Here is a 25126-nt window from a genome sequence, read left to right on the forward strand (position 1 = left end):
AGGTTGCTTCCATGTCCTGGCTATTGTAAATAGTACTGCAATGAATATTGGGGTGCATGTGTGTTTTTTTTTTTTTTTGAATTATGGTTTCATCTGGGTATATACCCAGGAGTGGGATTGCTTGGTCATATGGTAGTTTTTTTGAGGAACTTCCATACTCTTCTCCATAGTGGCTGTATCAATTTACATTCCCACCAACAGTGCAAGCAGGTCCCCTTTTCTCCACACCCTCTCTAGCATTTATTGTTTATAGATTGTTTGTTGATGGCCATTCTGACTGGTGTGAGGTGATACCTCATTATAGTTTTGATTTGCATTTCTCCAATAATTAGTGATGTTGAGCATCTTTTCATGTATTTGTTGGCTATCTGTATGTCTTCCTTGGAAAAATGTCTATTTAGGTCTTCGGCCCATTTTTGGATTGGGTTGTTTGTTTCTTTGATATTGAGCTGAATGAGCTGTTTGTATATTTTGGAGATTAATCCCTTGTCAGTTGCTTCGTTAGCAAATATTTTCTCCCATTCCGACTGTTGTCTTTTCCTTTTGTTTATGGTTTCCTTTGCTGTGCAAAAGCTTTTAAGTTTAATTAGGTCCCATTTGTTTATTTTTATTTTCATTACTCTAGGAAGTGGGTCAAAAAAGATCTTGTCATTATTTATGTCATAGAGTGTTCTGCCTATGTTCTCCTGTAAGAGTTGTATAGTATCCAACCTTACATTTAGCTCTTTAATCCATTTTGAGTTTATTTTTGTGTATGGTGTTAGGGTGTATTCTAATTTCATTCATTTACATGTACTTGTCAAGTTTTCCCAGCACCACTTATTTAATAGACTGTTTTTTTTCTCCATTGTATATTCTTGCCTCCTTTGTCATAGGTTAGGTGACCATAGGTGCGTGGGTTTACCTCTGCACTTTCTATCCTGTTCCATTGATCTATATTTCTGTTTTTTGCTAGTACCATACTGTCTTAATTACTGTAGCTTTGTAGTATAGTCTGATATCAGGGAGCCTGATTCCTCCTGCTCTGTTTTTCTTTCTCAAGATTGCTTTGGCTATTCAGGGTCTTTTATGTTTCCATACAAATTGTAAATTTTCTTGTTCTAATTCTGTGAAAAATTCCATTGGTAGTTTGATAGGAATTGCATTGAGTCTGTAGATTGCTTTGGGTAGCATAGTCATTTTTACAACATTGATTCTTCCAATCCAAGAACATGGTATATCTCTCCACCTGTTGATATCATCTTCAATTTCTTTCATCAGTGTCTTATAATTTTCTGCATACAGGTCTTTTGTCTCCTTATGTAGGTTTATTCCTAGGTGTTTTATTCTTTTTGTTGTGATGGTAATTGGGATTGTTTCTTTAATTTTTCTTTCAGATCTTTCATTGTTATTGTATAGGAATGCAAGAGATTTCTGTGTATTAATTTTGTGTCCTGCAACTTTACTAAGTTCATCGATTAGCTCTAGTAGTTTCCTGGTGGCATCTTTAGGATTTTCTATATATACTATCATGTCATCTGCAAACAGTGACAGTTTTACGTCTTCTATTCCAATTTAGATTCCTTCTATTTCTTTTTCTTCTCTGATTGCCATGGCTAGGACTTCCAAAACTATGTTGAATAATAGTGGCAAAAGTGGACATCCTTGTCTTGTTCCTGATCTTAGAGGAAATGGTTTCAGTTTTTCACCATTGAGAATGACATTTTCTGTGGGTTTGTCATATATGGCCTTTATTGTGTTGAGGTAGGTTTCCTTTATGCCCACTCTCTGGAGAGTTTTTATCATAAATGGGTGTTGAATTTTTTTTGAAAGCTTTTTCTGCATCTATTGAGATTTTCATATGGTTTTTATCCTTCAGTTTCTTTTTTCCTTTTTTTTTTGTGGTACGCGGGCCTCTCACTGTTGTGGCCTCTCCCACTGTGGAGCACAGGCTCCGGACACGCAGGCTCAGTGGCCATGGCTCACGGACCCATCCACTCCATGGCATGTGGGATCTTTCCGGACCGGGGCATGAACCCGTGTCCCCTGCATCGGCAGGTGGACTCTCAACTACTGCGCCACCAGGGAAGCCCCCTTCAGTTTCTTAATATGGTGTATCACATTGATTGATTTGTGTATGTTGAAGAATCCTTGCATCCGTGAGATAAATCCCACTTGATCGTGGTGTATTATCCTTTTAATGTGTTGTTGGATTCTGTTTGCTAGTATTTTGTTGAAGATTTTTGTGTCTATGTTTATCATTGATATTGGCCTGTAATTTTGCTTCTTTTGTGTGACATCTTTGTCTGGTTTTGGTGACAGGGTGATGGTGGCCTTATAAAATGAGCTTGGGAGTGTTCCTCCTTCTTCAATTTTTTTTTTTGTCATCACGCTTTGAAAGGCAATTCAGATTGAAAGCTGTTGTTGCATCTCTGCTTCCTGTCTTAGTTCAGTTCATTATTGAAACAGAGGAAAAGTTGTATGAATTCAAACATTCTGGACTCCACTCTTTAAATCTTGATCTGTTCTCTGAAAGTATTAAGTTAAGAAGAAACTGGCTCACTTCCCCTTTGCTAACTCCTTACATTTTAATGGTATTCATCCCAACAAATCCTGCCTCCTTATCTGTTTCTTAGTAATACAGAGAATATTGATCCTGATAGGACTGAGCTATTTTATTCCCACCACCTCAAATCAATGAACTTTTTCTAATAAAATAACACATTATAACTCAGTGCTAGCACAACTCCAAAATATTCTCTCATCTGTTACAACCTTCCAATCAATCGAGAGTCATTGAACCCCTCTTACTATATGGCTACCAGTTTGGCTTGAAGATACTGTTTGAAGTACAGTTTCAGGAGCAAAAGCAGAAGGTATGGTTTCTTTCTATTCTCCTCTCTTTACCTGTAATATTTACCTTCCTCTCACTGCTAGCCTGATTTCTTACAACTCAGCAAGGTGCAGGTGAGACACCTGTTATTAAGGATGTCAAGAAGCCACGACAAATCCATGAAAGCTACAAAGCTTATGGACCCTTTTCTTAATTGGATACTTTAACTGTTACAAATAGCACAAAACTTATTCCAAGCTCCAGATGATCCCAGGGCCCCTTCACCTAGATTAACTGTCATCTACCTTTAATGTCCTTGGATTGGGAGCATGGAACACACTTGGCTCTCTGCAGGCTCCCTTTATTGGGTGTAATATCTGGCCCAAGTAACAGAAGAGTTTGGATTCCATTGGGGTAGCAGCAGCTTGATACAGGTAGTGTGGGGCTATGGGAAGAGCACAAGTCCCTGAGTCCAGGGTTCTGTTTCTGCATCAGACAGTCTGGGTTACCTTGGATAAGTCCATTGCCTCTCTTGGCCTTGTTCCTCATCTGTGAAATAGGGTTTTGGTGAGGCTTGATAGACATTTGCTAAATTACTTTGAAAATCATATTGTAAATCTATTAACACATTTAATTCAAACAGATCCAAAGCTATCTCTAGACCCTAACCAGACGTGTGAACACAGCATGAGGTAAAGATTTTAAGAGGAAGTGGATGGCAGAAGAAGATAAATTAGTTTTAAAACCTCAGAGGCCATTCCTAAATTTTTCCCTCCACATCCCCATGCACACCTTCCATTTCTCTTCAAACAAGAGTTAAATTATAAAGTGATATTTTGACATAAATATATACACTTAAGATGCCATTTTACTTTTGTTCTTCATATTTTTTTCATAGATATTCCCAAGTCCCTTGGTCCAACCTGAGCCCAGGCTCTAGCTTTGTAACTTACTTTGTGGCCTTGGCCAAGCCAGTTTTCCAGAGTCAGTTTTCTTCCTTGTAAAAACAGATAAATATATTTATCCCCTTCACAGAGATTGAGAGAATGAAATGAGGGACTGTACATACAGCTCTCAGCACAGTAGCTGATACATGCCAGGCACTTACATGGATTTCTTCCCTTCCCCCTCCTCTTATAGAACAGGGCTGCGGCAAATTCTTGGCTCTGGACTCTAAGGTAGAGTAGCTCAGACCCACAGTCTTTCTGACCAACCAACTCAACAGTCTTCAAATGCCTGCTAGTGACACTACAAAACAAGGATCTTCAAAACCACAAGGAAACTGTTAGGCAGGATACCATGGAGAATTTCCTGGTTGTAAAAGTTATTATGTCTGGGATCCAAAGAAGAGAAAGGCTCAGTTCCTTCCCTAGAAAACTCTTAAAATCAGTGTGGATATCCAGAATGTCAGGAGACTCATGTTCTACTATTGTCCCACTCCCCAAAATATGAAGCCCTGTATTTAGCTCTATCTGGGAATGATCTCACTGACTACTTACAATGGGCCTTTGACGTGGGGCTAAGTAGGTCCATTTTTCAGATTAGGAAACTGAGGCCTAGAAAAAGAAAGGGCAAGATCAATCAGAGAGAGCTCCAGCTTACTTTTAGTTGGGAGTGAGTCAAAGTCCTCCATGTGTCCAAAACCCAGCTCTCTGAGCCTCTCCATTCTCTCTGAGCAATTACCTCTTCTCACATGCTCTCATCTCCTCCCAGTCATTCTCCGCTTTGCCTCTAGAGTTACCTCCCTAAGACGTCCTTCCAACCTTATCACCCCCGTGCTTTGAAACATAAAATAACTTGGCATTATTTAGCACACTTAATAAACGTGTATTGGATGAATGTGTGCCTATACGATTAAATCCAAACTCTATTTTAGATTAAGTTAAAGGTCTTTCACAATCTGGTTCCAACCTAGCTTTTCTAGGTACATCTCCCATTTCTCTTTCCCACCTCCCCACTCCATATATGAACCTTATGTTCCAAAAACCTTGGCCCACTTGTCCTTTCCTTTCTATATGTGTCGTGCCCTGTCCTGGAAAGTCAGTCCTCCCCAGTGGACTGGAAAATTCTCAGTTATACTTTGAGATCTATTTACATCTCTGCTCAGATTATACTTTATCCATTTCTGTATTACGACAGCACAGTGCACTGTAATTAATGGGTTACTTTTCATTCTCTCCTGCTCCTCAAAGGCAAGGACTTGCTTTTATTTATCTTTGCTTCACCCAGTGCCTCCCCCAGTACCTCCTTCGTTGACTGACAAAGTTTGAACTCAGTAACTAGAATGGATGGAGGGCTGGAAGGAACGTGGTCAACCCCTCCCCATCCTTCAGCCTTAGGAGCTGCTCCCTCCTCCCTTCCACCTCTTCTCCACCTCCATCTGAATGCCAAAGCCACGAGTTCCCAGACAGCTGCCAGAACACTCAACCTCTCGCTCACACGGGCCAAACGAATATCACTATTCCCTTGTACTCCTCACGACCTTTGACACAATTATCTGTGACAAATTGACTTAAAGTGCAGCTGCAGGAAGAGAAACAGGAATGTCTCGCTTGGCCTTCTGGGAGTTGTAGTCCTGCAGGCCCCCGGGCTGCCTGGCTGGTCCTGGAGCTGCGGACTACAGCTCCCAGGCCTTCTGCATGTCCCTACCGCACAGGCTCAGAGCCCCATGCCGGGAGGAGGTGGTTACATTGTGTCTATTGTATCCCTGGGCTTGTGTGTTTGTACATTTCTCAGGACGTGAAAGTGAGAGTGAAAAGCATGGCAGATGAACAAGAAATCATGTGCAAATTGGAAAGCATTAAAGAGATCAGGTAAGTGGAACTTTGCAGCACCCTCCCAGTCCCCTCCGAAGCTACCCAAATCCCTCACTGCGGGAGAGGGCTGCTAGCTACGGAAAGTGTCTATTGTTGAGCTATTTGCGGAGGGGGACTGAAAAGGATCCCATTCACCACAGAATTCAAGATTGGGAATGAGGCAGGGGAGAATCGGTACTGAGACTTGCAGAGAGAGAGAGAGGCAGACAGAGAAACAGACCGACCGAGAGGGATCTCTTGCCAGATGTGTCTGAGAAAGCCAGAGGCAGACACACGGTGTAAGTGTGTTTGTGTTGGGGGGGGACGGGGGTGGGTGGGTGACAGCTTTATGCTTCTTGGGTGGGAGTTGGGGGAATGGCATTCTTGGACCCATTATTTTTTAAAGTGTTTGTAGGCTCCAAGATGTATTTGCCTCCTTGCTCTTTAGGTGTCTAGATTTTTTTTTTTCAGTCTTCTGTTCAACTTCAGGACCTCCAGCTCGGGCGAGCCTTTTGAAAGCAGAGTCTAACACATCGGGGCTGGTGGTGGCTGCTGGGGGCTGCAGACTGGGGATGCGGAGGAATCCCTGCAGGCCAGGACAGGGAGGACAGACAGCACTTGCTTTTATGTATTTTTTGCTTTCACTTACCACTTTCTTCCTCTCCTACCCGGTGCTTGGGAAGGGGGATGGGAGTGATGGAGACTGGGGAGGCAGTTGCCGCCTGCAACAGTTGCTCTCAGGCCCCAGAGGTGATGGGCTAATGGGCGGGATGCAAAGTGCATGCTGCCTGTGTCCCCTACCCCTTTTCTCCAGGAGTGGCATTGGCTAGGTGATGATACTGTCCTTGCTCAGAGCACAATAAGGCCAGTTGGGTGGACTGCCTGTGCCAATTCCAGGCCTTCCTTCACCCGCTCTTCTCTGCCAGGACCCCCTCCCCCCAACCGACCTGACTCTGCCTCGGCTTCCACCCTCATTCTGAGGGTGCCCTGGGTTGGGCCGTTCCCTTTAGTGTTTTCCAGGAACCTGAAGAAAAATGAGAGAGGATATCAAGTGTGTCCCTTTAAGAAATAAGACTTTGACCAAGAGGTTTAACTCTTGGAATGAATGCCTTGGGTGAGACTCACACATGATGGTGGTGGTGGGGAAGCACCTTGGCTTTTTTGTCCTTTGCAGGGGTTATATTTCTACTTCTGCTGGAGAATAAAAGCAAGGGACTATTATTTATTGAGCCCCTGGTGTGCCAAGCCGCTTGACCTACTATTGTACATTCGGCAATCCTGAGAACTCCCTACACTTCCTTTACAACTGGGAAAATGGAGGCTCAAAAAATTTAAGTAATTTTTCCAGAGCCAGACAGTTGGAAAATGCCAGATTTTGACAAGAACCCAGTCTATTTGTGTGCAGAGGCTCCGGTCTTCTCACTCTATCCCTTCAGGGCCTAGGAAAGGGTAGACAGGGTGTATATTGCAATTTTTTTTCTGCAAAAGAATCAGGATATAGGGAGTGAGACACCTTGGTGCAGGAAAAAGTCAGCTGTCATAATAACAGTGCAACTAATAAGAAACTTATGCCTGCAAGTGAAGAGCCTAGACTTATTTTTACCAGACTTTAAAGGAATCCCTACCCAACCCCAAGGGAAGGAACAGTTGGGAACAAGGAGAAGTGACCCCTTCTAGTACAGACCAAATGGGGGGCCATGACTTCGACCCTCACCAGTGGTAAACCTGGCATTCCTACCACTACTAGCTGGGATGGGATCCTAAGAGGCCTAAGAGAGGCCAGAACTCTCACCCTCAACCAGCAAAAACAAAGAGCCTCTCCCCAACCTGGATGTCAATCAGAGACCCAGTGGAGAACCTGGACTTATACTGCCCCCCTTCCCTGCAAAAGTATCACATCAGAGGAGGCCTGCAAAGACAAAAGTGTTCAGAGAGATCCAGAGTGTCCAAAATTAATTGAAAAAAAGTACTTGCCATACCAAGATTATCAGTTTCAGTGGCAAGAGGAAGAATGCCAGGGTTGAGAGGACACAGAGGTTGGAATTATCTGACAAGGGTTTTAAAGCAGCCATCATAAAAATGTTTCAGGGAGCAACCACAACACACTTGCAACAAATGATACAATAGAAAATCTCAGCATTTAAATAGAAAGTCTCAAAAAGAAATATAAAACACAAAGAAGAACCAAATGGAAGTTTGAAAACTGGAAAAGAATCTCTAAAAACTCAATGGATGGGATCAACAGCAAGACGGGGAAGACAGAGGAAAGAATCAGACAACTTAAACATAAAACAATAGAAATAACCCAGTGTAAACAACAGAGGGAAATTAAATGTAAAAAGAAAAAAGAAAGAAAGAAAGAAAGAAAAAGGAAAAGAAGGAATTGAGCAGAGCCAGATCCTCTAGACTTGTGAGAGTATTACAAAAGATCTGACAGTCATGTCAACAGAATCTCAGAAAGAGAGGAGAAATAAGGCAGGACTTGAAGAAGTAGTGGCTTAAAACTTCCCAAACTGAGCAAAGGGCATAAATTTCCAGGTCCAAGTAGCTAAGCAAACACCATCAAAAAAAAAAAAAAAAAAAGAAAAAGAAAAAAAGAAAGAAAAAAACAAAGAAATTCATACCAAGACACATCATAGTCAACCTTCTGAAATCAGAAGCAAAGAAAAGATGTAGGAAACAGCCAAAGAGGGAAAGCACCTTACCTGTACCTTCAGGGGAAAAAATAGAAAGTCAGCAGAAACTGATGAGGCCCTAGCAGGAAGTAGCACAACATTTTTCAAGTGCTGAAGGAAAAGAATCATCAACCCAGAATCCTATGTGCAGTGGTAATATCCTTCAGAAATAAAGGGATAATCAAGACATTCTCAGATGAAAGGAGACAGGGAATTTATCAGTAGGAGGTCTACCCTATAAGAATGAAAAAAGTAAGTCTTAAAACAGAAAAGAAACAATAAAAGGAGGAACCTTGGAAGAAAGAGCACAGTAGGCAAAAACATGGGTACATACAACAGAATTTCTTTTTCTCTTGAGTTGTATGAATCCTGTTTGATGATTGGATCAAAATTTATTACACTGTCTCATGTGGTTCTGAATGTATGCAGAGGAAATAGTTAAGACATTTATATTATAAGCAGGGAGTATAAAGGAATATAGAAGGGAGGTAAATTTCCATCTTAATTATCAATTTATCTGTTGATGGACACTAAGGATTCTTCCATATCTTGGCTATTGTAAATTATGCTGCTATGAACACTGGGGTACATGTAACTTTACAAATTAGTGTTTTCATTTTCTTTGGATTATATACACAGGAGTAGAATTACTGGATCATATGGTAGTTCTATTTTTAGTTTTTTGAGGAGATAAATTCTGTATGTTGTCATTTATATGTGGAATCTAAAAAATAAAACAAATGAATGAACAGAGCAAAACACAGAAACAGATTAACAGATATAGAGAACAAACTAGTGGTTACCAGCAGGGAGAGGAAAGTGGGTGAGGGGCAAGATAAGGGGTAGGGTATTAAGAGAAACAAAATACTATATATAAAATAAATAAGATACAAGGATTGTAAAACACAGGGAAATAGTGCCAGTATTTTATAATAACTTCAAATGGAGTATAATCTATAAAAATATTGAATCACTATGATGTACATTTGAACCTAATATAATATTGCATATCAACTATGCTTTAGTTAAAAAAATATAGACATATCAACATGAAATTTGAAAAAAATGTTCAAGTCACCCACAGGAAGGCAGAGCAAAGAAAAGAGAAAAACTAAATCAGAGAGAAAAAACAGGTAACAAAAAATAAAATGACAGACTTTGCCTTAACATATCAATAATTATGTTGAATATAAATGGTCTAAATACACCAATGAAATGATTTAAAAATGTGACTGAACTATATGAGAAAGGGTCAATCCAAGAAGAAGACATAATTCTAGATGTGTATGCACCAAAAGTGATTTAAATTAGCCTTCTTTTGATAATTTTACAGTAATATGCAAATGTTATATCACTTGGTTTAAGAACTGAAAATAGGGAAAGTATTACAAATACAACTCGCTTTTCACATGTGGACCAGTAAAACATGTATGAGAGGTGGAGAGAAGGAAGGGGTAGAAGGAACTGGAGAAAGGAACCAACATTGGTTGAACACCTACTGATTTCAAAGCTCTTAGCTCATTTAATATTCAACTCTTGCTAATGGAAATCTGTGGTAGGAATTATTATCCCCATTTTACAGATAAGGATACTAAGGCTCAGGGAGGTTAGGTAACCTATCTATGGTCACACAGCTAGGAAAGGAAGAGAGAATGTATCCTTCTATTCACATGGCATATGCATTTCAACAAATGCTGATAATCTAATTAAGCATTATTCACAGTTCTTCAACTACTCTAATCCTAAATCCCTCAAAGATATAAACAAAGCAGCCTATTTCTGTTAAAAAAATAATTTTACTTCTGCACTGAAGTAGCAGTGATGAGGATAATATCGCCCAAAAACCTGATTAAGTCAAGCTAAGAGTCAGACACACCCCCAGGCACAAGCACAGAAATATACACATTCATAGTCACACACATTCATGTACATACACACTGATGGCAGAATTTGAAGTGGAAAATGTCTCAGGAATGGATTCTCCCACCACAAACCATTCCCCACTTCTGACTCTGACCACATGCTCACAGCCCTGTCTTTCCTCCTAACCCCAACCACACTCCAACACTATGCTGCAGACCTTGGGCCCCAAGTCCCATACTGGTCTATTTTGCCCATCAATTTCTTGGGCTTCCAAGTGGTGATGAAGGAGCATCTGGATATGTGGAAAGGAGAAGGAAAGAATGGAACAAAAGAGGAGAGATGGAAAAGAGGGAAAGAAAGGAGAAGAAGCCATGAGGCAAAGGAAGTGAGTGTAGCCACTGCTAGAGCAACCAGAGCCCTTCACCAGCTCCCCAAATGCATACTAATATTTCCTTAGCATGCACATGCTGTTCATACACACACATTGCACACATCCATGCCCCAGTGCACACATATCCATACACAATAAACTTTCCTCACTTAAGAAAGGAAAAACTCATTTTGGAAGTAAATATTGTAGCATTAAGTAGGTCCTCTTAAGTCTTCTCTTTTTCTCTCTCTACACATTCTCCTGAGTTACCACTTATACTCCTACAGCTTCAAATATTATCTTCATATCTCCAGTCTCTACGCCCTAACTTCCTTCCAAGCTTCAGCCTGATATGTCCCACAGTCTACTGGGCTTGTCCACCTGGTTGTTCCACAGACACAGCTGAAGTCAATCAACCCTTAAGACTTTGTCTCTTCCTGCCCCAATCCAGCTCCTCCCACTAAACCACTTGTTTAATGCCATCATTCTCTGCACAGTTACCTCAGATTGAAACCTGGATATTGATGCTGATTACCCTTGCTTTTTTATAACTCACCTTTGATCAGTTAGCAAGTCCCACCTTCAACATCTGACTCATATTCATGCCCCACTCTCAACCTCCACACTGTTCTGTTTTAGGCCTTCATCATGACCAACCTGGATAATTATAATATTGTATCACTTTCTACCTATAGAATTGCTTTCCTATCTTCAGTCTGCCCCCTATTTTTAATTCCATCCACACTGCTATGAGAACTACCTTCCTAAAGCACTGGGATTACTGTGTTATCCCTTAAACACATGCACCGACTTCCCATTGCCTGTAGCAGTATTTTTCAAAACACAGATTGTGAACCATTAGTAGGTCATGAATTGAATTAGCTGCTAGTAGGATTTGTAAAAAAAAAATTAAAATAAGATAGAAAATATCAGCATACATTGCATAAGAAATGGTAGGTATTCTCTGTGGGAATTTTTGTTTCAGTTTTCTATCTGTGTTTGTGTGTATTCGGTCAAAATATAAGATTCATTTCTCATTGTAAGTCATTTCTTACTGTACGTCCATAGACATTTGCCTATAATTGTTGTCATGGCACTCATGCCCCTCTCCCCCAAAAGTCTGTCCCAGACCTACCTTTCCAATCTTATCTACTACCTCTCATTTTCATTCACCATATTCTTTATCCACACAGAAGTTCCTCACTGTTTTATATATTTCCATTCTTCCATGCCTTTGCTAATGTGGGTCCTTCATTCTTTTTTTTTTTTTTAAATTGGGGTATAGTTGCTTTAAAATGTTGTGTCACTTTCTGCTGTAGAGAAAAGTGAATCAGCTATAAATATACATATATCCCCTTTTTCTTTGGTTTCCTTCTGATTTCGGTCACCACAGAGCATTGAATAGAGTTCCCTGTGTTATACAATAGGTTCTCATTAGTTATCTATTTTATACATATTAGTGTATATGTCAATCCCAATCTCCCAATTCAACCCACGTCCTCCTTCCCCCCTTGGTGTTCATACATTTGTTCTCTACGTCTGTGTCTCTATTGTTGCCTTGCAAACAGGTTCATCAGTACCATTTTTGTAGATTCCACATATATGAATTAATATACGAGATTTGTTTTTCTCTTTCTGACTTATTGGGTTGGCCAAAAAGTTCACTCAGGTTTTTCTGTAAGATGTTATGGAAAAAGCCGAACGAACTTCTTGGCCAAAGCAATACTTCACTCTGTATGGCAGTTTCTAGGTCCATCCACATCTCTACAAATGACCCCATTTCATTCCTTTTTATGTCTGAGTAATATTCCATTGTATATATGTACCACATCTTCTTTATCCATTCATCTATCAATGGCCATTTAGGTTTCTTCCATGACCTGGCTATTGTAAATAGTGTTGCAAGGAACATTGGGGTGCATGTGACTTTTTGAATTATGATTTTCTCAGGGTATAAGCCCAGTAGTGGGATTGCAGTGTCATATGGTAATTCTATTTTTAGTTTTTTAAGGAGCGTCCATACTGTTCTCCATAGTGTCTGTATCAATTTACATTCCCACCAACAGTGCAACAGGGTTCCCTTTTCTCCACACCCTCCCCAGCATTTATTGTTTGTAGATTTTTTGATGATGGCCATTCTGACCAGCATGAGGTGATACCTCACTGTAGTTTTGATTTGCATTTCTCTAATAATTAGTGATGTTGAGCATTTTTTCATGTGCCTCTTGGCCATCTGTATGTATTCTTTGGAGAAATGCCTATTTAGGTCTTCCACCCATTTTTTGATTGGGTTGTTTGTTTTTCTGGTATTGAGCTACATGAGCTGTTTGTATATTTGGGAGATTAATCCCTTGTTCATTGCTTCATTTGCAAATATTTTCTCCCATTCTGAGGGTTGTCTTTTTGTTAAGTTTATGGTTTTCTTTGCTGTGCAAAGGCTTTTAAGTTTCATTAGGTCCCATTTTTAAATTTTTGTTTTTATTTTCATTACTCTAGGAGGTGGGCAAAAAAGATCTTGCTGTGATTTATGTCAGAAAGTGTTCTTCCTATGTTTTCCTCTAAGAGTTTTATACTGTCGAGTCTTATATTTAGGTCTTTAATCCATTTTGAGTTTATTTATGTGTATGGTGTTAGGGAGTGTTCTAATTTCATTCTTTTACATGTAGCTGGCAGATTCCTCATTCTTAATGCCTTTCCCTTATTCCAAGCTTGTAAATCCTACTTATTCTTCAAGGAAGACCCATAGCAAACACCACCTCTTGTTCAAAACCTCAAATTCCCTAGTCCAAATGAATCACTTACCACTTTGGGCTCTCACAGGGAGATTTATTATAGCACTCAAGTTATTCTGCCTTATGGTAAAGTTTTTTTTTTTTTTTTTTTTTGGTGGTACGTGGGCCTCTAACTGTTGTGGCTTCTCCCGTTGTGGAGCACAGGCTCCGGACGCACAGGCTCGGCAACCATGGCTCACGGGCCCAGCCGTTCTGCGGCATGTGGGATCTTCCCGGACCAGGGCACGAACCCATGTCCCCTGCATCAGCAGGCAGACTCTCAACCACTGCGCCACCAGCGAAGCCCCCTATGGTAAAGTTTTGAATTGACATGAGTCTTCCTTCCTTCCTTCCCTCTGTCATTGTTGTGGCAGCTTCAGCAGGCTCCACTGTCACCTCGCTTGAAAACTAAGTCAGCTTTGGCCCCAATGCTCACTCAACATCAAGTCACAGAACAGCTGGCGACTCTGGGACTTAAGGATGGGCAAGTCAAGCCAATTCTGTCTACAGGAGAGAGAATGCAAGTGAGTTGACATTTGGTGCTAAGCTATAAGAAAGTCTTCAAGGTGAACTGTTCAAAGAAAACTTCTTTTCCAACAGTAGCTGCTTTTCCAGATGCACAAATAGATATTAAATGAAAGAACACTTGGTACTTTGGCAGTGTTCTCATCAGACTAGAGTAGGCAGGAAAAGCTGGCTCCTTTTTTTTGTTTCATTCAGTTACATTTACCAAGCACCTGTTCTAAGCCATACACAGGGCTGGGATATTCTCAGAGTCTAAGATGAATTAGACCTGTTCTCAAGGATCTTAGAATCAAGGTGAATAGCTCTGATCTCTCCCCTGAGTTCTGTACTCACATATCCAACTTCCCACTTAACCAATCCCACTGGATATATCACTGGCACCTTAAACAGACCCCAAGAGAACTCTCAACTTTACCCGCATCCCCACCCCCAGTCTCCTTTCCTAGTCTCCCCCATCAGTAGTAAATACCACCCCCATCCCCAAATCCAGAATCATTCTTCATTCTTCCCTCTATTACTCCATGTATCCAAAACACTAGCACAGTGGTTGTCAAACTTGGGCGTGCAGTAGGCTCCACCTGGCGGGCGGTTGAAACCTAGATTGCTGGGTCCCATCTCCAGAGTCTCTTATTTGGAAGGCCTGAGAATTTGCATTTCTAACAAGTTCCCAGGCAATGTTGTTGCTGCTGGTCTAGGGAACACACTTGGGAAAACCACTGCATTAGTAAGACCTGGTGGATTATGCCTATATAATATATTCTGCATCTGTCCACTTCCCATCATTCCCTTAGCTCATCAACAAATCTGGGCAGTTTTCCATCCAACTCTGCTAGCCAGTGTCTTCACTTGTTCTGCCCATCCTCAAGTCCTACAGGTCCCAGCTTTCCTACTCTGCTTGTTGAGTGGGTGTTGGGGCTAAGTCACCCCTTAAGCTGGGTGACAGTTGAGCCTGCCAAGTTTGTCCCAGGAATAGATGATCCGTTGCTCTAGAACCTCTCCTGCTCTCTACCCTTCCTTCTCCACATTAGTCAGCAAAGAGCCATTGGAAAGAAGTTAGCCAGCTGAATATTTTTGTCTTGGCCCAGGACTCTGTCTGGAGAGGCTGTGGCCTATGGACGTCAGGAATTTTCATTCAAGATTTAAGTAAGACTGTAGCCCCAGTGATTGTGGGAAACCCTAAGGAAGTATTCTGTAGATTTCCTGGGATTCCATGGCCATACCAGCTGTGCCTTAGCCTCTTGGGATGATTTCATTAGGAAATTTTCCATATAAACTTGGGTCTGTAATGACTTGGATGCTTTTCTCACTTGTAGGGCCAAACATTCCACAGATTCCATCTCATGGAGTCATCCAACAATTCTGTGCAGGGGTACACTGAGTCCTACTTCTCAGGTAGATAGAATTTCCAAGCTTCCAAGAGGTGCCATGATGTGCCCTATTTCACCCTTAATATTGGTGACTTAGTGATCCAGGACGAGATTCACCACATTGGCTTGTTTTCCATGGCTTGAAATAAATCATATGAGGAAAGTTCCTTGGTATGGTGGAAAGGTCATCAGGTTCAGCACACTGGATTCTGCACTTCCTGGCTTTGTGTTGTTGGACAGGTCACTTTACTTCTCACAGCCTCAAATTCTTCATCAGTAAAAATGAAGCTAAACATACCTATTTATGTGGTCATGATGAAGATTAAATTAGATAGTGTATCAAGTGCCCAGCACAGTTGCTGGAACATAGTAGACACCAAAAATAGATAGATAGATAGATAGATAGCTATTTTTATTAAATAAATCCCTTCTTAACACCCAATTCCTTCCCAGTTTCTGGAACTTATACACTCTTAGTAAATGTTAACTGAATGAATTAAAGTCCCCCACCCATGGTAATATCTTTCTTTCTCTGAGTCTACTGAGGTTACAGTCAGTACCCTGGACTTACCACTTATTTGCATTCATTATTGTCACTCCAAATGTAATTTTTGAGCCAAAGCAGTGTGATAGATGACATGGAGTTTACAGAGAGAAATATGGTATAGTATCAGTTTCTAGAAGGCTCTTATATATATAATTATCCAGATTTCAAATTGTTTCATGTGAAAGTCTGTACATGTAGAGGACCCAGAGGACCATAGCTGCATGCTCTTGGGCTAGTTCCTTTCCCATTCTGGACATTTGTTTCTTCATCTCTGAAATGAAGAGGATAGATTTTATTGGTGGCTTTGAAGTAATGTTCTGAGGAGCCCTGGAAGTTGCAGGGAGGTGCATCAGGGGCCACTCTGGTAGAGTCCGGCAGGGTTGGATTTGAGGAGAGAATAAAGACTCTGGGACCCACTTCCACTTGAACCATAATAGTTATGATTTGATCTATTTTCTATATTGGACCACAATCAATAATTTTACTTGAAGGAAGGGGTCTTCTCTTCAGTCACCCCCAGGATCCAGCACACTGTTGGGTAAGTGGCACTTGCTTAATACATTTTTTTTTGTCTGCAAGATTGATAGAAAATGAAAAGAGAAGGAAGCTATTGTGTGTGTGCGCATTTAAGCAGTGGCTGGCATAATGCCCACTCTGTAGATCTGTGAAAGGAATGACCTTTTACTTACATTTAATCTTAGCCCAAACTACCCAGTTGCTGGATAGAGCATGGAAGGCTGGGCATTAGATCCTAAGCCTGAACAGCATGGTGTAGACAATCAACCACAAGGGTAACAAGTCCCCATTTCTTTTTTTCATCATTAACCCACTTCCCATTCCTCCCGGGTACCTCATTTGTCCAAATCTATTTAAAATCTGTTTTTTTTACACAAGTTTTTTGATGAATCATTCATTTTCCTGGGAAAACAGGGGCAGAGGGGTACAAAGAGCTTAGAATTTGTGTGTTTAGATTTAATTCTGGGTACAGTAAGAAGACATTGGAGGATGTATTTTTAACAGCTTTATTGAGTTGTGATTTACATACCATAGAAACCATCCATTTTAGGTATACAGTAAGTTCCTACACGTTGCGAACTTTCAAAGATGCAAACCTGTGTTCACATGTCCAATCATATAAATTAGTTCACGTGTCTGGCGTGCATTGTTATGTGGGCGCATCTTCTGCAAGTGGTTGTACTTTTGTGTACTTTACTGTACAGTACTGTATAGAGCACAGTAGTAAGTATCTTTATTTCAAGCCCAGGATGTCCAGAAGCGTAAAAGCTGCAGTGATGCAGCTGATACTGCTAAGAAGCACCAAACGTTGTACTGTACTACTGTACTTTTCAAGGTACTGTACTGTAAGATTAAAAATGTTTATTTTTTTGTGTTTGTTTTCTATGTATTATTTGTGTGAACAGTATTATAAGCCTATTACAGTACTTTACTATATAGTCAATTGTGTTAGTTGGGTACCTAGGCTAACTTTGTTGGACTTACGAACAGATTGAACTTACGAACGTGCTCTTGAAACGGAACTTGTTCATATGTAGGGGACTTACTGTACAATTCAATGACTCTTAGTAAATTTACAGAGTTGTGCAACTATCACCACAATACAATTTTAGAATATCCCCAGCATCCCCAAAAGAGCCCTTATGCCCAGTATCAGTCCATCTCTCTTCCCACACACAGGTCTAGGCAACCAGTAATATATTTTCTGTCTCTGTAGATTTGCCTTTTCAGGACATTGCACATAACTTAGCACATTGTTTTTTAGGCTCATACACATTGTACCATATATCAGTATTTCTTTCCTTTTTATTGGCAAACAGTATTCCATTGTATGGATATACTGCATTTTGTTTATTCACTCACCACATGAACATTGGGGTTGTTTCCACCTTTTGGCTCTTATGAATGCTGCTCTGAACCTTTACATATAAGTCTTTGTGTGGAAATATGTTTTCATTTCTCCTGGTTAGAATCCTAGAGTGAAATTTCTGGGTCATATGACAGTCATGTGTATAACTTTTTAAAATAATGCAAAACTGTTCTCCAAGTTGGTTGTGCCAATTTCCATCCCCAGAAGCAGAGTATGAAGATTCCAATTTCTAATCCTGTTGAACATCTTCTTCATGCATTTATTTGCCACCCATCTATCTTCTTTGGCGAAGTGTCTATTCAAACATTTTGCTCATTTTTCAGTTCGTTTATATATTTATTTATTGTGAATTTTGAGTGTTCCTTATGTATTCAGGATACAAGGCCTTCATCAGATACATGCTTTGCAAAGATATTCTCCCAGTTTGCAACTTGTCTTTTCATTCTCTTAAGAGTGTCTTTTGAATTGCAGAAGTTTTTAATGTTGATAAAGAAGTCTTACTCATCAGTATTCTTTTTTTTATGGATTGTGATTTTTGTATCACATAAAGAAAAACCTTGCCTAAGCCAAAGTCACAAATATTTTCTTCCAGAAATTTTAGGTTTTACATGTAGGCCTATAAACCATTTTCACTTAATTTCTGTATATGATGCAAAGTATAGGTTGAAGCTTTTTGCTTCTTTGTTTGTTTTTGCATGTAGATATCCAGTTGTTTCAGGACCATTTGGTGAAAAAGCCATTCTTTCTCCACAGCATTGCCTTTGCATCACTGTAAAAAATCAGCTTTCCATATATTTGTGGGTTTATTACAGGACTCACTGTTCTGCTCCATAGGTCTATTTGTGTATCTTTATGCCTATACTTCACTGTTTTGATTACTGCAGCTTTAAAATAATTCTTTAAACAGGCAGTGTAAGTTCTCCAACTTCGCTATTCTTCTTGAGAGTTGTTTTGGCTACTCTAGGCCCTTTGCATTTCTATGTGAATTTTAGGTTTCACTTATCAATTTCTACAAAAATTCCTGCTGAGATTTTGATAGGACTTCCAAGATACCACACTGCATTTAGACAGTATTCTTTTGAATAGTGTTAGCATGGTGTGTCTTCTCACATTTACTTGTTCCCTTATATTTAAAGTGGGATTCTGATAGACAGTCCACAGTTTGGTTTGTTTGTTTGTTTGCTTGTTTTTTCCAATCTGGCAATCTGCTTTTTAATTGAGGGTGTTTAGACTATTTATATTTAATGTGCTTGTTGATATGGTTAGGTTGAGATCTACCACCTTTTTGTTTTCCATTTATCTCATTTGTTTTTTGTTCCCTTTCCCCTCCCTTTATGCCTTATTTTGGATTAAGTATATTTTATGGTCCCATTTGATCTGTTTTTCTGACTTATTAGATATTATTCTGGTTTTTATTATTTTAGTAGTTGCTTTAGAGTCCATAATATACATCTCTACTTGTCACAGTTTATCTTCAAGTGATCTCATGCTACTGCAGATATAGTATAAGCAACTTACAGCACTGTATTTTTATTTCTCCCTTTCTGCCCTCTGTGCTATTACATTGATGCACTTCTTGGTTTAAACTGTTGATTATCTTTTTAATGAATTTAAATAACAAGAAAAAGAGTCATATTTTTCTGTGTTTGATGCTCTGTATTCCTCTGCTACTATTTTCCTTCTGCTTGAAGAGCATACTTTAACATTTATCATAGAGCAGGTTTGCTGGTGATGTAGCATCCCAACTTTTCTATGTCTCAGAAAGTCTTTATTCACCTTTGTTTTTAAAAGTTATTTTCAATGTGTAAATAATTCTATATCGGCAAAGGTTTTTTTTATTTTTCTTTTTTCCCCATTACTTTAAAAATAATATGCCACTGTCATCTTGATTCTATCCTACTTCATTCCTCTTGGGTAGCATGACTTTTTTCCTTGGACTGCTGTTAAGATTTTCTCTTTATCATTGGTTTTGAGCAATTTCATTGTGATAAGACTTGGTGTAGTTTTCTTCCTGCTTCCCATGCTTGAGATTTGTTGGACATTTTGGATCAGTGCATGTATAGTTTTCATCAAGTTTGAAACATTTTTAGTTATTAATTTTTCAAATATTTTTCTTTTCTTCCTCCTTCTTCATCTCCAGTTACTTGTACTTTTAGCCACTTGAAGTTGTCCCACAGTTTGCTGATGCTGTTTATTTTTTGACCATTCTTCTCTACATATTTCATTTGGGAAACTTTCTATTGGTATGTCTTCATGTTCATTAATCTTTTCTCCTTTATTGTCTAAATTGACTAATGTAGTTTTCACCTCAGACATTGTAGTTTTCATCTCTAGATATTTTATTTGGGTATTTTTCATCTCTCCCACAACTGTACTTAATGTGGCCAGTATTTCCTCAAGCTTTCTGAACATATGAAATGCATTTATAATAACTATTTGTATCCTTGGCTACTAATTCTATCAACTGTGTCATTTCTTGGTCAGTTTTGATTTTTATTCTCAACATTGTGGATTGCATTTTTCCTGCTTCAAATTGCACACCTGGCAAGGTTTGGTTGGATACCAGACATTTTCAAATTTACCTTGTTGACTGCATATTTTTGCATTCCTATAAATATTCTTGAGCTTCCTTATGGCATGTCATTAAGACACTTGGAATCTGTTTTATCCTTCTGGGCCTTGCTTTTCAACTTAGTTAAGTGGGACCATAGCAGCATTTAGTGTAGAGCTCATTTTTCTCATTACTCATGAAGAACTTGTCTTTGTATTCTAATGCTATACAAATTGTTAATATTTTCTACCTTGGTTGTTTGGAACAGTCACTATTCTCAGCCCTTTGTGGACTCTGGTCACTGTTTCCTCTAATCCTTTGAGGTGGTTCTTTCCTTGGCTTCAGGTAGTAAGTTTCCTTACACACATGTGCTGATCAATATTTCAGTGAGTACTGGAGGGGGAGCCTCTGAAAATTGTAAGCATTCTCTCTCTACACAGGTCTCCCCTCTCCAAAACTCTTTCCTGTGAACTCAAGGTTCTTTGGCTTCTCCAGACTCATAGCTCCATTTCCTCAATTGAGGGAGATGGCCAGGCTCTGTCTGAGTTCCCTGTCCCTGTCTTGCAGGCTAGAATATTTCTCTAGGCAGTAGGACGGGGCAATCTTCAGGCTCATCTAAGCCTTTCCATCTCTCAGAGATCACTTACCTTACTTGCCTGATGTCCAATGACTTGAGCACCATTTTTTTTCATATATTTTGTCTTGGTGTTTTTGTTTGCTTTGCTTTTAGTTATTTTGCACAGATGGGGAAATCTGGTCCCTGTTACTCTATCTTGACTAGAGTAGAAGTGAACGTTATTCCCCAAATTTGGTTTTAAAGGACCAGATTTCACCAGTTAATACACACATATTTTATATTTCAAAAATCTAAAGTCAGGATGTGTCTTAAATACAATTCTACCTTACAACTGCCATTGGCCAAGAGGGAATTGTGTTATTGTTCATGCATGAGCACATGCGAAATTGGCCATGGCTGTTCATATTATCATCCCTTCAATTGAATTACGTGCATAATTATCACTGTATGTGTTGAGTTTAATTGCCATTTAAAGTATCTTCAAAAAGATTTCATCACGGTTTTCCCTTGAAATAAAAAGTTATTGTGTATGAGAAATGACTCAGATTAGAAAAGTCTGACAAAAATAGTGTCTTAAATCAGTCTACCAGAGCTCTTTCAAAAACTATTGAACGAACATTTAAATTAAAAGAAAACATTTTGTCATAATATAATAGGTAACATTTTTTCTCTTAGTAGTCCATAAGATAACGTGTACTCTATGTCCAATGGCATTTTAGATTCAATTAAATACAGTAGCCAATTAACTGGGATGTTTATTGGTAAAGCTAACCCAACTTGGTTCCAAATTAACAGTGGTTAAAACAAGACAGAACTTCATTTCCCTCTCACATTAACAGTCTGGGAACAAGTGACCGGTGGTTTGTGTTGTTATTCCGTGTTGGGGACTCAGGCTCTTTTTATATTGTTGCTTCACCATGTGCCGGGTGTAGCCTTCATCTACAGGGTTAAAGATGGCTTGGTGTTGTGTATACATGTTAGGCAGTGGGAAGAGGGCAAAGGAGAAGTGAATGGCACACTCCTTCCCTTTAGGGTCACAGCCTAGACGTTGCACATATCACATGTGTTTTCATCCCATTGGCCAGAACATTGTCACATGGCCACAAACAGCTGCAAAGGAGAGAGGGAAACACAGCCCTTAGTCTAGTTGTCACATGCCCAGATGAAAATCAGAGGCTCTATTATTATGGAGGGGGGGAGAGAATGAGTGTGGTTGGGGGGGAACAAGGAACATCTGATCTGTGCTCTGTGTGACCATAGGGTTTTCAAATTGTTGGAGCTGCCTATAGAAGGAATGGATTTTCTAGAGAAACAGTGAGAGCTCTGTGACTAAGTTGTTCAAGGAAGGCCTAATTGAACACTTGGAAGTGATATTATAGAAAGCACTTAAGCAGTGGTTGGCAAAGGGAAGATAGATGCCTTCGAAGGTCCCTCCCATCCTGGAGAGTCACATGTGCTCAGGTCCTACCCACATTGGTCTGTGAGTCCCACTGGCTCTATGTGAATCACTTGGCAGCTGTCTGTGCCAAGGCTTTGGCTTCACTGAAAATGCCCAAATACATACAAAGACCTCCAGATAAAATTCTATTTAACCCCCAGAGATCAGGGATGGGGCATGGGGTGGGCAGAGCAGCAATAACTAGACAAAGCTCTTAATCAGATCTTGATGGTGGTATGATAGAGCTGCTAGGTGAGTCAGGCAGTGGTTGTTCAAGAGAGAAATGAGACCAGCTTAGGGTGCATTCTGTTACAGGTCTCCAGTTGGGGCATCCCCTAAGCTTCCCCATTGCTCCTCCATTCTGAGTTCACGCACAGATAACAGGTGCCCTCATGCACTACTGGTGGGAGTGTGAACTGGTGTAGCCATCTTGCACAGCGAATTGGCACTGCTTACATGATATAAGAATACACGTTACCTGTGCACCAGATTTCCCACTTCTGGGATATAGCCCCCTAAATTTACTCAGACAGGTACAAGAATATTCATCAAAGTATTGTTTGTGGAGGGGGGAGATAGAAGCAAAGTGAGAGTTTATCCTTGGAAGGGTGGACGGGTAAAATGTGGTGGATGACCACACTTCGAAGCAAGGAATCCTGGATCTTAACATCAGAGTGCCATGTGAAAAATATATGTTATCATTAGTCTATACCGTGTGTGTGCATGTGTGTGTGTGTGTATGTCTGTGTGTGTGCATGCACGCCTGCACCCAGGCACGTGTGTATTAATCAGCTTATTCGGCCACAAAGCAATAACACATTCTGGGTGGTTTAAATAGCAGACATTTATTTTCTCACAATTCTGGAGGCTAGAGATTCATGATATAGATACCAGAAATTTTGATTTCTGGTAGGGGCTCTCTTCTGTCTTGTAGATGGCTGCTTCCACCCCGTTTACTCATTTGGTCATTCCTCTGGTCTTGTGTGGAGAAAGAAAGAGCTCATGCATCCCTTCCTCTACTTATAAGGACGTCAATACAACCAGATTAAGGGTCTACTGTGATGACCTCCTTTAAACTTACAACTCCCTAAAATTCTCTCTCCAAATATTTTGGAGATTAACTTTATACCTCCCTGAAAGTTCCCTCAAAGTACTTGGAAGTACTTTGGCGGTTAGGGCTTTAACATATGTATATTAGGGGACTCAATACATTCCATAACATTCCTCCCTATGCCTCCCACCAAATGCATGTCTTTCTCACATGCAAAATTCATTCATCCCTTCTTAACAGCCCCAAATGTCTTAATGCACTGCAGAACCTATGTCCAGTCAAAAGTCTCATCTAAATATCACCTAATTTAGGTTTGGATGAGGCTTGAGGTATGATTCATCTAAAGGGCAAAATTCCTCTCCAGCTGTGAAACCAGACAAATGATCTGCTTCCCAAGTATAGTAGTAGGGCAAGCATAGGATAGACATTCCCTTTTGAAAAGGGAGAAATCAGAAAGAAGAGAGGGATGATAGATCCCGAGAAAGTGCAAAACTTAGCAAGGCAAATTTCGTTAGATTTTTCAGGCTGGAGAATAATCTTTGGCTGGATTCTTTGGGCAGTATCACCCCCACCCTCACAGCCCTTTGCTGTTGCCTTTCTCCTGAGGCACTAGTCAGAGGAAGCTTGTCCTACTGAAACTGAGGAGGTAACAGCCTTGGCCCCAGGGCCCATTAGTTCTAGACCCAATGGTGGGAATGGCAGCCCTGATGATCTCTTAATCACCTTTGGTGTCATTCTTTCCTTTACTTGAAGGATGAAGCATGTTTGCAGCTAAGTAACTCTATTGTCCTGCCTTGTAGATTCCAAAATCTTTCCTTTATTTCATCCTCTCTCTGCTCCCCTTGGTTCATACTGACAGTGTCTGTGCTTGTATAATCTCGTGTCTGTTCCTGACTTCTGCTGGGATACCTAATTAAAATCATGAGTAATCTCCTCAAAGATTGGTTTTCTAACCACATCCTTGGTGTTCTCTCCATAAGATGCTTTATATTTTTTTGCAATATGGATAGAACGAGAATTTTTCAAATCTTCAAGTTCTGGTTCATCTTGCTTAATGATTCTTTTGATTTCTCTCTCTCCTCTTGCATTTTACTATACGCAGCTGAACTTCACATTCAACACTTTGATTAAAAATCTCCTCAGCTAAATATTTAATTTCATTGCTCATGGGCTCTACCTTGCACAGAACGCTAGAACAAAATTCAGCCAAATTCTTTGCCACTTTATAATAAGGATCACCTTTTCTCCAGTTTCTAATGACATGTTGCTGTTTTGTCTTTGAGACCTCACTAGAAGCATCGTTAATGTCCATTTCTACCAACAGTCACTTCAATGCAATATAGCCTTTTTCTAGCATGCTCCTGAAACCTCTCCCAGCCTCTACTCCTCATCTAGTTCCAAATTCACTTCCACATTTTTAGGTTTTTCTTAAAGTAGTACCCCACTTCATGGTACCAAAATCTGTGTTAATCTGCTCAGTCTTCCACAACAAAATACCACAGACTGAGATGCTTAAACAACAGACATTTTTTTTCTCACAGTTCTGGAGGCTAGAAGTCCATGGTCAAAGTGCAAGAAAATTTGCCTTCCTGTGAGGCCTCTCTTCCTGGCTTATAGTCAGCTGCCTTCTTGCTATGTCTTCACATGGCCTTTCCTCTGTGCATTAGAGAGAGAGAGAAGGCAACCTCTGGTGTGTCTTCTTCTTCTTCAAAGAGCACCAGTCCATTTGGATTAGTACCCCACATTTATGACCTCATTTAACCTTAATTACCTCTCTAAAGGCCCCCCTCTAAACACACTCACATTCGGGATTAGGGATTCAACATATGAATTTTGGAGGGACATGATTCAGTCCATAACACTCACACTCTCTAGATCTCTCTCTCTCACACACACACA

General features: G+C 40.0%; 1 protein-coding gene across 3 annotated transcripts in view; it reads left to right on the plus strand.

Annotated features, from left to right (window-relative positions):
- Positions 1–5479: 5479 nt before the first annotated feature.
- The window catches only part of ZC4H2 (zinc finger C4H2-type containing), a 35833-nt gene continuing 16186 nt past the window's right edge, over positions 5480–25126 (plus strand). The window contains exons 1-3 of one of the 3 annotated variants that reach the window (XM_060087092.1): positions 5558–5625; positions 13661–13810; positions 16217–16263. In XM_060087092.1, coding sequence (XP_059943075.1) covers positions 13715–13810; positions 16217–16263 — 143 coding nt within the window. In that variant the 5' untranslated portion in view covers positions 5558–5625; positions 13661–13714. Of the gene's footprint in view, positions 5626–13660; positions 13811–16216; positions 16264–25126 lie in introns of all 3 variants that reach the window. The other 2 variants (XM_060087093.1, XM_060087095.1) reach the window with 2 other exon arrangements.

Source organism: Mesoplodon densirostris, chromosome X, assembly GCF_025265405.1.
Source record: "Mesoplodon densirostris isolate mMesDen1 chromosome X, mMesDen1 primary haplotype, whole genome shotgun sequence".
Lineage (NCBI taxonomy): Eukaryota > Metazoa > Chordata > Mammalia > Artiodactyla > Ziphiidae > Mesoplodon > Mesoplodon densirostris.